This window comes from Amblyomma americanum, chromosome 10 (assembly GCF_052857255.1).
Source record: "Amblyomma americanum isolate KBUSLIRL-KWMA chromosome 10, ASM5285725v1, whole genome shotgun sequence".
NCBI classification, from domain to species: Eukaryota; Metazoa; Arthropoda; class Arachnida; order Ixodida; family Ixodidae; genus Amblyomma; species Amblyomma americanum.
The window spans coordinates 53,425,950-53,438,919 of record NC_135506.1 but is presented as its reverse complement, the minus strand read 5'-3'; the positions used below and the strand labels follow the sequence as shown (position 1 = coordinate 53,438,919).

The window sequence follows — 12,970 nt, the reverse complement described above, 5'->3', positions numbered from 1 at the left end:
AGGCCTTCTCCATCAAATTACTGTTGCTAGGGAAAGCCTCTTGCCATCGCCTTAATACGCTTCTAAAAGGAGGATAAAGCTTAGAAAAGTAGTAGCAGCTCATGGCATAAAGCTGTGATAATATTGTTTGATTTCAAATACAGAGCTCGTATCAAAAGATATCCTTGTAACTAGAAAATTCAGTGTGGCTTTACGAATTTTGCAGCGCGCAATGCAAATTCATGCTCAGTTCACTCATTTTCATGTTTTTCATTTAACAAATTTTTTTTGCCAGCTCTACATGGCGTTCTTGATACATTGCTTCAATTGCGGTTTACAGTATTAGACAACTGTTATGGTGAATAATAGATGCCGTATATACTCATTTAAGGACAGCCATTTGCGGGGTGCTGCCCTGACATGAAAGCGGCATCTTTCCCGTCAATATTTCAGACTGCGGAGCCCCGATATCGCGTCCTTCGTTGACGCAATGACTTGCATTTCACAGATGAATCATCGCAGGTCTGGTGAACTGCCTGTAGATATAATGCATTGAAACTGCTGACTATACAGCACAAAATTATGCGCGCAACGCGTCGTACGACGACCTGCGTGAACTACCAGGATCAAGAGAGACTGGCGAAGCAATTTATTGACGGAGGTCACGTCGCGGGAAGTTTATTTGAAGCGGAATGAAGGCGGAGACATGTGAGATTTGGCCCATGACTGACCGCAGTCACGGCTGCACAGTGGCATAATGGCGAAGTCTTCGGGTGGTAGCGGCTCTAGGCGGGGTCTCAAGAGACCGACGCTTCGTCGGCGTGGTCGTGCTGTGTACCCCAGGCGTCTGCCGCCATTGGGCAGCTCTCCACGTAACATGGCACGCGGGCAAAACTATCAACACGAGAAACGTAGTTCCTATTGGCCTGCTTTATTTTAATTATCAGCTGCCAGGATGTGGGGAGCAGTACGCACCCGAGAACGGTCCTGACTTGAGCGTATGCAGTATGTAAGTAGGGACTTAGCTGATAGACAGTTAAAGATAGTTAAATGCAATTCTAGAACCTCTTCAGTAAAAGTTCAACAAGACGTCTCCAAAGATCGTTGTCATAGGGTCCTGAATGTTATCGTTAAGGCCGGCAATCGTCAACGTAACACTCTGTGTTGCATTTTTGTCCTCTTTGCCAAAGGTGAACTGTTGGAACGCCCGCTACGGCTGCGACTTTGTGGGACCAGTCGGAGAGCTTCTGGAGCATTTCGAGAACAATTGTTTCTTCCACGCCGTGCCGTGTCCTCGCTGCGCAAATAACATCATGTGCAGGGATCTGCCGAAGCACTACATGGCAGGATGTGGCGCTGCTGACGCTGCTGCTTCACAAGCGCCCGCTGTCCTGGACTCCAACGAAGGCGATACGTCGACCAGAGAGGACACAAATGCCATTGCGTGTCACGACATCCTGACATCGATACAGAGCCGCGTTAGCCAGCTGGCGGAGGGCGTGTCTGGACTAGACGCCAGGCTGCCCATGCCCAAGGACATGGACCGCGATAGGTCTGTGGTTCGAAAGGCTAAAGGATTCGACCTTCCTGCTTGGCTGTCCATTGGCTTGGCCGCTGCAGCTGTGGTTGTCCTAGCTCTGCTTTGTTATCGTTCAACCACGAAGGCCGAACCAATGTGCCCAGTGGCTGGCATGCTTTCCTCCCAAGACAGGTCTTGGATCTCGGCGGAGATAAGGTCGGCTCTTGAATCAAAGCCAACCGAGTCTGCTATTGCGCCTCAGGATACACGGCCTACTCTCACAGTTTCATTTGAAAGAATAGATTCAGAATTATCCAAAGATTGAAGCGAAATTTATGAACTAAGTTTAGGGGGAAAAAAATTGAAAAGTCGCGAAAACCCTAGCTCCGCGCGAAAGAGAAATCAACAGGAGAATAAGTCGCAAAAAATCTCTTCCTCAGCTTTTCTAACATTCTCTTCCTACAATCTTCTTTGCCGAATAAAAATGAAAGATATTGAAAATGGCTTCATTTTGAGCATCTGTAAGGACGACGTGATGTTGAAAATGTTCTGCTTCCTAATCAAGCTGAACGAAATGTTATATTGCCCTATTCTATCTACATAACTAGACCATGGAGAGAAACGGCACGAAATTGTGTTCTTGTTTCGGGAGGAAAAAAAATAAATGACGAATGAGCATTATTTTTGTAATGAGATTCTTCTGGCTGCCTTTACCACCTCTCTTTTCTAGCTCTTTCGAAATAGACGGGTGTTAAATATATATATATATATATATATATATATATATATATATATATATATATATATATATATATATATATATATATATATATATATATATATATATATATATATATATATATATATATATATATATATATATATAAGGTGCTTTTATATCCTTCTCCTCCACTTTAATTCGTGCTGAAACTCTAATATAATTTCGGACGCCGAACCTTGGCTTAGTTGAGCCCCGAATTGTGGAAACCTGCACCAATTCAGGGGCATAGTAATGCGAAATGTGTGAAAATAGGAACACCTCTATTATTGTTGTGTTTTAATCATATAAGAGTTTATGTTGACGATACATTTGTTCACTTGCATTTCGCTGAGAACGTGCAACAGTTTGCCTAAATTAAAGGTACATTGGCTCCCTAACAGTGAGATGTAAGGTTATAGTTGCTTTAGCTCCTGATAAAAGTTCGTGTGATCTCCACTAATCCATTCAAATTAGATTTATGGGTGTGCTGTATATCGCGTTTTGTTAGCAGCATTTACAGGTTATAGGTGTGACCTAGCCGGATAGAACAGGGTGCTACTGTATGACGTGCGTTATCAAGCATGAAGGAGGAAATGATTATATCGACTCTTAGCGCCATGCACGATATGCCCGTCTATTTGCGAGTAGCATTGAATGCTGGAAACAGTAATAGCCAAAGTATTTCTTGATGAATTTTTTGTTGCTCAGACAACATGCGAAGCATTGTTGCACTCTTAATGTTTAATCCCTTCTTTGTCTCCATGTAATGTGCTAGCCACTAGCACTCGCCTTCGATAACTGCTTATTTGCTGCTATCTACTCGTAACAATTGTTTTTCTTTCCGCTGTTCTGACATGCAGGAATTCACTGATAATAGGAGAGGTGCTTTTTCGCGTTCAGGTTTAGGCCAGCTTTCTTATCAGCCGCTGATGGGAGTATCTATTATGAGCTTCCGCCTCATATGCGGAATAATTTGTTCCAGCATGATCCTTCGTGGGATATTTTATCCGCTGATAATGTAACAGTTTTTGAAGCAAGTGTACGAAGAACCCTGTGCTGATTTTTTCCTTTATATATATATATATATATATATATATATATATATATATATATATATATATTGCTTTAATGGTTGCCGATTCATTTTCCCCTTTTCTACTTTATATCATGTGTTTGCACTGCACCCTGTTCGTTTTATATTTTGATTGCTTCCATATGGTGGCGCTGAATTGCATTTTTTGTGACCTGTATTGCCCTTCCTGCTTGGTCTTCAATGACTGCAGTATGCTTTAAATAAAATAAAATAAAAAAGCTGTATGTAATACAGGAACTAAAGAGGAACAGGAAGAGTGGTGAAGAGCAACAAAGAAAAAAAAGCGGTAGGGTGTTAGCGCGTAGTTAAACCGAGTAGACGTGGGGAAGCACGCGTCCATTCTTCGCCTCTCCTTTCTGGCATCTGCATGAGCACGGAATCGCGTTTCTCTCTCTCTTCATCATCGCACCCTCTCTCCATTCGGCGGCAGCTGGCGTGACGGCCTCTTCCCATTGGCTACGGCTTGCACGACGCTCCTGCGAACTTACCTGAGCTTTCTCCTATTGGCTGCAACTTGCTCGACGCTCCTCCGTACTTACCCGAGCTTCACCGAGTTACTCCGAGCTTCACGCAAGTTTCTTGGCTGGTAGTGCTTTCGCTCTACCAGCGTGTTGCGCCCTTTGCCATTCTGCTCCTCATGTTTGTGCTCTTATCTTAATATAAGGCACGAACTCCCACTCCGAGCATATTCGTGAGTAAGCTCGGCTCTTCTATTTATTGCCATAGAAACAAATTAGGTCCGTTTGATCCCGTACTTTCTGTTTCAGCTCTCTTGCCTTGCGCATTGTTTGGGCATTGAAATGTGTGTAGCCAATCTTGTGAACCTCAGCACTTCATCCTGTTCTTTGTGGAAGCGACGAGTTCTTCAATGTTCTTCAAGTTTGCTGCTCTGATCTCTAGCTCTGACACGAGCATTCATTAATAAACTGGGCATGCTGAACATCCTTAACGCGGAGTATTTGTTAATAGAGAGTTTTAGTTTCACGTACGTAGAGCTCTTACGGGTGACCAGTGCGCATGCGCAGAACGCAAAGGGTATGCGCGAGTCTCACGTACGTACGTGAGATTCGGATTTTTACGTTGCGGTCTTTGCGTTACTTGCGTACGTAGCGTTGACAAACACGGCGGCACCCTGCCCGCCGCTTCACGGCGCTAACAGCTTCGTCGCTAATCCCTAGAGGCGATATGGTGTTCTAAACTGCTGTATTCGCCTTCGATTTGCCCATTCTTACCCTCGCATAAGGTTTCAAGCGACAAATAGCTTTTGTTTTTCAGACAGAAGGGCGATTTTTCAGCTGCTAAGCCTGACTAAGTAGCGTTGGTCGTCGTCATAACAACGGTCTCGCTATGAATGACTTCGCTTAATGACTTGTCTTGGATGATTTTGGCTACAACCAGTGTCTGTGTTTCTTAGTAGATGGCGCTAGGCGTAACGCGCGGCGTGTTTCGCGTACGTGTAACTATAAGGGTTTCAAAGTACCTACGTGCAGGCTACGTAGACTTCTCACGTTTGCGTACGTGAACCCTCTACGTACGTGAAACTAAAACTCTCTAATGTTGTCACTACGTTATCGTATATTCGCCGATGTCACCTTTTAGCTCAGGGTCTGCGGGCAAATACTTTGTTTTCTGATATTTTAAATTCATTTGATATACACGGTTTATGTATGTTCGAAACATATAGTGCCCAAATTAAATAGAGGAAATATGCCTCTTCTATTTCTATTTCTCGATTAATAAGCTCTATACCCTTTTTATGCTTTAGCAAGTCCCTCTTGTTGCTTTCGAAGTGATTTATTTAAATTTTAAATACCATGGTTTTAGAGAAGCCGGATCGATAGCTGAAGTCTGCCTCACCTTTCCTTTACGCCTGCCATTTTGCTCCCTCTCGCCCACGCACAGTTGACTGTGGCAAGAGATAAGCTGGATGCAATGCAGGGATAGGGGAGGGGCGAGAAGGATTATTGGAGGGGGCAAGCGCGCGTGCTGAGTGAGAAGGCAGCCGGCTTTCGAGGGTTAGCGGGCGCCGGCTTGTGTTTTTCGCTAATGCTATCCGGCCCAATAATGAACCACGTCACTTCTGCAGAGGCTAAGGGAAAATTCCTGGGTAGTGAGTACACTCGTTGGCTGTCTGCATTCGGCAAACAACTAAGCTACGCTTGGCAGTGTAGTGTCATGACACTGTGACGCTGTAGTCCTTTGGTGTAGTCTGCTTATTATAGCAATTTATCTCTGATTTCATTCAATCTTTAAATTTTGTTTTTCGCTTTTCGCGGTTGGTTCAAGCTAAGCCACCACCGATGCTTGGCTAGAAACAATGAAAAAAAAAGCGGGGCTTGCCATTGCTTGAGCCAAGGCGAAAAAACGAAGGTTTAAATGGTGTGTAATTAAAATGTAATGCTATAATACCAGCCCAAAAATATAATTTCGTGCGTTTCATTGATGACTAAAAAACAGAAAAATGCTGCCTGTGTGTTCGAAATATTGAAAGTAATGCGCCTATGCAGAAGAGAAACAGACACATTACGTATATTGTACTCTACACGTCCCAAGTGCGTCACTTCTGTACCTTGATGCCTCGTGCAGTTATCTTTTTTTAGCCCTGGTCCACAGCACATGGCTCCAGCAAGAAAAATTGTAAGGTTTCATTGTTTTGTGACTCGCTGGTACTTAAGGCTCGGAAGTGCTTCGTTCAGCTTCAAAGGACATTAACTCTAGTCAGCCCATGGCCAGGCGCAGATTCAGAGTCAGAAGGTTTAGGGTACTCTCTATTCTTCCACACAATTCTGTATATTTTCGTCAAACTTCTATGCATCTCGCATATATAAAAAAAATATGGGCGAGCTATCGCCTGTTCACGTTGCTCGAGCTATCGCCTGTTCACCTTGCTCGAGCTATCGCCTGTGTGAGTAAAAGTAAGGCAGTAAGTTTTGCAACATTTCGAGAAGCGGCACTCTCATATTCTTCCGTGGTGCACAGTGTTGGCCTAGGTTCTGTGTAAAGAAACCGGGTCTTTGAGTGCCAGTTTTATAGCAGAAAAAAAAGGGACACCAGGAATTCCCAAATCATCGTGCGGTCTGCTGCGATAGTACTGTCACTGTTTATCTGCGCGACAGGGTATATATGGAAAGTTTTCATCGCCAGAGGTTTGTTGCATGAATCTCGGTGGTGCGCAGTAGTTGTTTTTTCGTGAACTATGTTAAAAAAAATGTGCTCACTTATTTCAGCTTCTCATTTTATTTCTGGTTCTTAATCGCAACAAGAGTATTCTGTTATTGCTGCGCAAGGTTTCTGGCACAATTTTTATTGCTCATGTGAAGAAATTACATATATTGCATTCGTGCGCAATAACAAGAAATGTGAGCATATGCTCCTTAGCAGAACGAAAACAAAAAATCTCTTTGAAATCAGAAACAATAATGATCGATTCCAAAACACCCTGCGCAGTGAGCATTGATGGAAAATGCATTTCATTTCCCACGCTTCGACAAATTTATTCGTTCGTAATTTCCATCATAATTGAGAAATGCGATTACTGCGGCAGCCAAGCTCAAGAGAGTGAAATATGGATCATTGACTAATCCCTGAACATGTTCTTAGCGAAGAGTGAATATGAAATGCTGCGAGGACAGTTAAACAACTTTCCTCCATGAGCTCAGTGCCTAGTTGGTTGAATACGGCCCAATGCTTGAAAGAAATGCGAAGGAAATGACAAAATTTACAGCATTCAATTCAGTTTGATTACCCTAAAAGAGCTCACTATTTAGGGAAAGAAATAACTCAAAATAATAAAAAATAACTGTGAAGGGCATGCACCGCATTCGACTAAATATTCCGAATTAAAAAAAAGGCAAGCCTGATGATTGATGTAAGGAAGTTTTCTTTGCATATATGCAGAATATGAATGCATGAAACTCATATTCATGAAGAGCAAAGCGAAGTTGGTATAAGTGGACTCGTGTCCATATATGATCACCTTACCTTCAGAGCACTTCTAGCACACTTAAGAACTTCAAGTTTTCTTTGAAGAGACCCTCTGCTGGGATATTCCGGAACTTTTGGTTAGATTTACTGAAATTCCCCGTTTCTGCAACGATGATAAAAAATACTGGTAATCCTTGAAAGCGAAGAACAGATAGACACCTTGCAAACCGACCAGTACGTTGACAATGCAGTCCACTACCTGTGACGTAACGAAGGTCCCCACGAAGGCGAAGACCCAAGGGGAACACATGATCATCGCAAGCCTTACAAAGAGAACTGCATGGTTGCGTTGTTTGCTCCTTCTCGCTTCTTCCACTGATTTGGCCGTCAGTTCTCCCTGAGCGGAGCCCGCTGCAGAGGACGTCTGTCGAATGTATGCCACTGATTTGAAGTAGAAGAACAGGCAGACTAGCAGAAGGACGGCCACTGGTACCAGAAAGTAGAGCACTAGACTCCAGAACGTCCCTATCCAGCAGATAGGACTGCCGTAGCTGGGGGAGAGGACAGTTCCGGGCAGCGTCCGGTCCACGGTGAAAGCTGCCGCGGTGATGACCAGAGGTAAGCCCCACGCAAATAGTCCGTAAGCAGCCAGCTTGCTGTCCCGAGTGGAGGAGAGCTTAACGGCGGTGATACTCCTGCAGATGTCGTAAGACAGGACGCACGTCCAGCAGAATGTGGAAAGAAATCCGTAGTGAACGAGGACGCCACCCGCCACGCATCCCCCTGCCTGAAGGTGAACGCAGTTGGTGACTAGATATGCAATGTTTGTCAGCAGAAGTGTGAAGGCGAGGCAGAGCGTGCACTTGGACGAGAAACTTCGGGATTTTTTGTGCGAACAGAAGACAAGAATCTTGAGCAGGATGCAGGCTATGGAGAGAGACATGCAGATCATGGTGAGGTAGTGTTCCACGTCATATCGCTTGCTACGTGGCAGAGACGTCAGCACGTTGTCCACGTTGGTGTCTGAAGAGGGGTCCTTAACGTCCACCTCCAGTTTCATGTAGCAGCGGCCATCGTATTCGGCCAAGCAGGTGGCCGTTCTTTTCACGGGTTTAAAAATGGCAGCGAAATTAGGGTCACGACTCCTGATGTCTAGCTGGGGCTTTTCAGAGCGCGCTTGACTGCAAGTTAACGAGGATAGGTTAGCCCCGTTACACACGGCGCAATAGATGTTCTTGAATTTCAGTCCACTATTGTCTTCTACAGGAGCATAGTACATCTTGCATTTTCGCGACACGTCTTTGAGCGAATGTTGTGGGCATTTCTTTACAAAAGTACCTTCCGCGCATGACCTCAGGTAGTACGCAGGGCGGTTGAAGATCTCTTCTGGAATGTTGAGCATTGCATCTTGCCCCCATTCGTATTTTGTACTGTTCCAGAATGTGCCGTTGATGGCGTCGTTGTTACAAAGTGCGCAGAAAGCGTTTCTGAAAGAAATGCAGAATAAATAAATGTAGGTCTGGCAAGCCACTTCAGAAAGTGTTTTCATAAACATGGCATGCCATGTGCTACACGCCTAGCATGAGCAAACTTATTTTTGGGGAAATGGCTATACTGAATGCAAGAAGGGAGAAGTCATCATGTTTTATCTGCGGAGACTTATGGCTGAGCGTGTCGTAGCGTCAGAAGGTGATGAATCCGCTTGGGCTTAATTGCTATTGGATCGCGAAACATTTATTTCGTCAAAAATAGGCAAAATGCAGATGGTCCGTGCTAGGTGGCTATCATTCCACGGCTGACAGTGACCTGAGTGGCCCATTCAAAGGCGCGGGTTTTAACGCCGAGGCTAGAGCTGAACAACACGGCCTCTCATTGCTCGAGAGTAGAAACGTGTGTTAGAGATTGCGGTGGCGGCTCCTCTTTACAGTTCCACAATATGTGATCGTAAGTGGCTATTTCGCCACATAGTGTACCTTCCCTGCTATAATCATCCGGATAGAATTTTCATAGTAAGTAAGAAGTCATGAAGGATTGCGTCTGGAGTCGCCTCCTGGTGGTCTTCTGCTCCTTATCTAAGGTTTTGTCTGCAGGGGGAAGATCCCGCTTTCTACTTTAACATGATTAGTAATGTCGTGATACGATGCTAGGCCGTCCTCCGAGAAACTCTCAGTAACTACGGCGTCCCCTGCTCAGATGAGGAGTACGCGAGCTTTGATGTGTGCCGCTTCGTAACCAGGGTTCCCCGAGTGAGCCGGGACCCATATCAAATAAGTAGTTCTGGGCTTCATAGCTAGTTTCATAGCCGCTAGCAGGTTTAAGGTTGTTCTTGTCGGCTTCGTGACATGGCACATACCCATGACGGGGTATGGGCCAGGGTTCAGTGGGGAGATCCCATAGGTTGAAGGTTGTCGCCGCTTTATTGCAGCCGCATTAATTTCCACCTATTTTTCTCAAAACATTACGCAGACTGCTGCATACCTCGGACCGTGACAGAGATTAGATTGGCCCGTCACTGTTGTAGTTAGCCTAAATTTTAGAGAAACAGACTAGCTGGCTTTGTCAAGACAGAAACAGCCCAGGAAAGATACTGTGTGGGAGTTTCGGAGTGCCGTATCGTCCCCTGGCCGGCAAGGCGCGCCGTGGAGATGCAGGAAAGCGGACGCTTTCCTCCTCCCCCACGGGAGAGTAGCTAGAAGGTCACCTCGAGAGCGCTGCGCCGCCTCCTTCCTCAAAATCGGTCGCAAGCGAGCACCACCAGGCGCCGCCGGAGTGGTCACTGATTGGCCTATAGTGACAACGAGCAAGTGCGCCGGGATCAGCGGGTACTGGCCTTAGCGAGGGAGACCTCAGCGAGCCGCGACAGCGAGAGGACGTCAGGTAATTACCTCCCATAGTCCCTCTTTGTTGTCGCCATCTTGCCCCGTCAGCCGCACGACCAAGCCAGACAGCAAGGGTCGTAGATCAAGCAACCAGCGATTTCGGGAGAACCCAATAAACGTTTGTTCCTGCAGCGCCGCCGTGAGAACAGCCGCGCGTGGTGTGCGATACCGGGAAATCGGAGTTCACTGCCTAGACATCAAAGGAGGCTCAATGGCCCAGTCAGACCCCCCACAATGAACAAAGCAGGCAAACTTTGATAATTTTTTTCGCCATTGCATTTGTTACTCGAATTACATACATTTAGGAAAGCGAACACGTTGACAAAATTTGATTTTCTTGGTTGTCTTTGCCTTTATATACGCTTCAAGTCAATGGCTTCCTCGGCCTTTTCGTGCTGGTGTTCTCTCGTGTGTTCATTGAGTTTTCGAGCGTTGTGTGTGTGTTCCCGCCCAAAACACCCGTTCTGCCCTTATTACTGACATTACAGGAAAAAAAATATACAAGAATATGCCATCAATTTTACACTGGTCTCTGACAGTAAATGCACGTAATTTTCATAAACCTCCTACGAGCATGCAAAAATATACAGCTTGAGGGATCTAAGTTCTAGAAATTTCTAACTTACTAAGTTTTAGAAATTCTCTTGAAGCCCTTAAAGAAGTCTCAATTTTCAGAAGGATGAGGATGGGGAGTTTACTCTCTTTTGGGTGCGCTGTAATGGCAGGGGATTGAAAACTATCCTCACTTCATACTGCAGAAGTTAATCCGGTGGGCTGGACTTTGAAACACTACGTTGACGGTGAATGGGGGAGGGCGAGGGTAAACTTCACGGTGCGGTAACAGCGTTTTGCTTCGAAGACTCTCCTTGGCTTCACAGAAGCACTAACATGTTCGGGCAATGTACGGGCTAGCCCCTAAGGGTTTACATGGACGATACAGCGGTTTTAGTTCTTCTTTTGCGGTGGACCAGGATGTGATGTCTGAGAGATTCGCACAAGAATGACTTATCCTGTTCTGATCTTCATCTGGAAAATGACTGATATGGATATTGCATATTGAGCGACGAGATGTTAACCTATCCGAATGTATTATATTAGGCCACAAACAACAGCGATGAAATCAAGGAACGGAAATGGCGAGAAACAATAGTTTTTGACGGCCTGCTTCAGTGTTCCTTACCTGTATATGATGTTATCGGTGCTCATTACGGGAATACGGTAGAAAACTCCACGGAAGTGCTGCTGTTCTTCGCATCTTTTTCTGCTGTCATGGTCAGACCACGTCCGCGGGCATCCGGTGACCATTTTAAGGATGAGAAGCGGAATGGTTCCACGGCGCTCCACCTCTACACAGGAGCTCCGAGTCGAGTCGGCCTCTGAGAACCTGGACAGCTCAACATTCCAGCAACAGTCTCCGTAGGCTTTGCAGTTGGGCGCACAAGAACAAGTAACCACGAAGGCATGTTCATCGTCGCAGCTGATGAGGTCGTCGGAGCAACCATGAAAGTTTTTTGGGCACTCCATGAGTGTTGAGAAGACATCTTCCGGAAGGTCCTGGTAAGCCTTGCGCTCCACTTTCCACGGCAAACCGCACGAATGGCTGGCACTCTTTTGTGCCGCTGATAGTGACGCCGCCACACAGATTGAAATGATCCACGCCATCCATGAAGTCTGTGCCATCACGAAACTCCGATCCGTAGATGGATCTGCACATAAAGAATTAAAGAACAAAGCCTACAGCATTTCTGGAGGAAAAGGGAAATGAAGACGATCAGTGCGATTGGTGCGAAAGACTATACGTTAACGAAAAGCGTGGCCGCTGCTGCTGAAGGGTTCGGAGCCAGTAAACGCGTCACGTGATCTAGTCCGCAAATCACTGTGTGACACGTCTTTCCCCCGCTCCATTCTCCCGATCCAATCCAGCTATTGCGGTGTGGCACGCCATATCACCTCTTCTCCACTCTCCCGCACACTATTCACATTCACCCTCCCTCCTTTTTCCTGCAAGTAAAGATGAGGATTTCCTCCTTCCCCTTCTTCACCGGCCGACAGAGGCTTCAGGCGGATGAATGCACGGGTGGGCGCACATTTTTCCAACATGAGGTTCTTATTGCCTACGCACTAGGAGAGAAGGATGCGTCTCTCGTGCAAAGAGCTGTTTATGATAGGAAAAATTTGTACAACAGCCACACAACGCGCAGGGTAATCGCGTTTAAGAAATTCTAAATACTGATATGACTATTGCTAACTACCGACTGCAAGTTTCTAATTGCAGTCAGTAGCCTAACTGTTATAGTGAAAAGTTAATTATCAGAAATAAATTAAGTGGCTAGCTAGTTAATATTTACATGCTTTTTGATGTCCGCCAACGCAGGTATTATGGTGACGTAGAAGCCGCCTTGATACCTGGAAAAGCCTATTTGAAAAAAATGGTTCGCAAGCTTCGCTGAAACACCAGGTATATAGGTATATACGCACACACATACCTGTGTAGGTTGCCCACCGTGCAGTTCGAAGTTCAATTAAACACGAGAGGTTGCTCGAGGAGCAGCCTGGGTTTCAACCCAAACCTAGCAACCTAAGTCCCACAGATAGCAGCAGCTGCCGTAGATCAGTGGCCCATCGCTTAACTCCGCCAGGAGTGGTATGGGGACAATGTAAAGAAGTAAAGGAGAGAATGGACCAATTCCGCATATATCGTCATTAACCCATTATGGCTATCCGAACAACTGCCATCCGTGAACATTGGATCTGAAGAACGGAACCGAAGTGAAAACCGAAGTGCTTGCGCACCCAATTGGCATTCGGCATAACTA

At 45.6% G+C, this 12,970-nt stretch overlaps 1 protein-coding gene across 1 annotated transcript; it reads right to left on the bottom strand.

Moving 5' to 3' along the window:
* Positions 1-6,648: 6,648 nt before the first annotated feature.
* LOC144106375 (uncharacterized) lies at positions 6,649-11,920 on the bottom strand. The gene is made up of 2 exons (XM_077639154.1): positions 11,335-11,920; positions 6,649-8,762 (listed from the first exon to the last, which is right to left on the bottom strand). The coding sequence occupies exons 1-2, from the start codon at positions 11,832-11,834 to the stop codon at positions 7,364-7,366; spliced, it is 1,899 nt and encodes a 632-aa protein (XP_077495280.1). The 5' UTR covers positions 11,835-11,920; the 3' UTR covers positions 6,649-7,363.
* Between the last annotated feature and the right edge of the window lie 1,050 nt (positions 11,921-12,970).

Excerpts from the sequence above, each read along its gene's own strand:
- LOC144106375 (XM_077639154.1), bottom strand. The coding sequence starts at position 11,834 with ATGGCACAGACTTCATGGATGGCGTGGATCATTTCAATCTGTGTGGCG. Across the intron at positions 8,763-11,334 it reads ACCGATAACATCATATACAG|AAACGCTTTCTGCGCACTTT; the intron begins GTAAGGAACACT and ends CATTTCTTTCAG.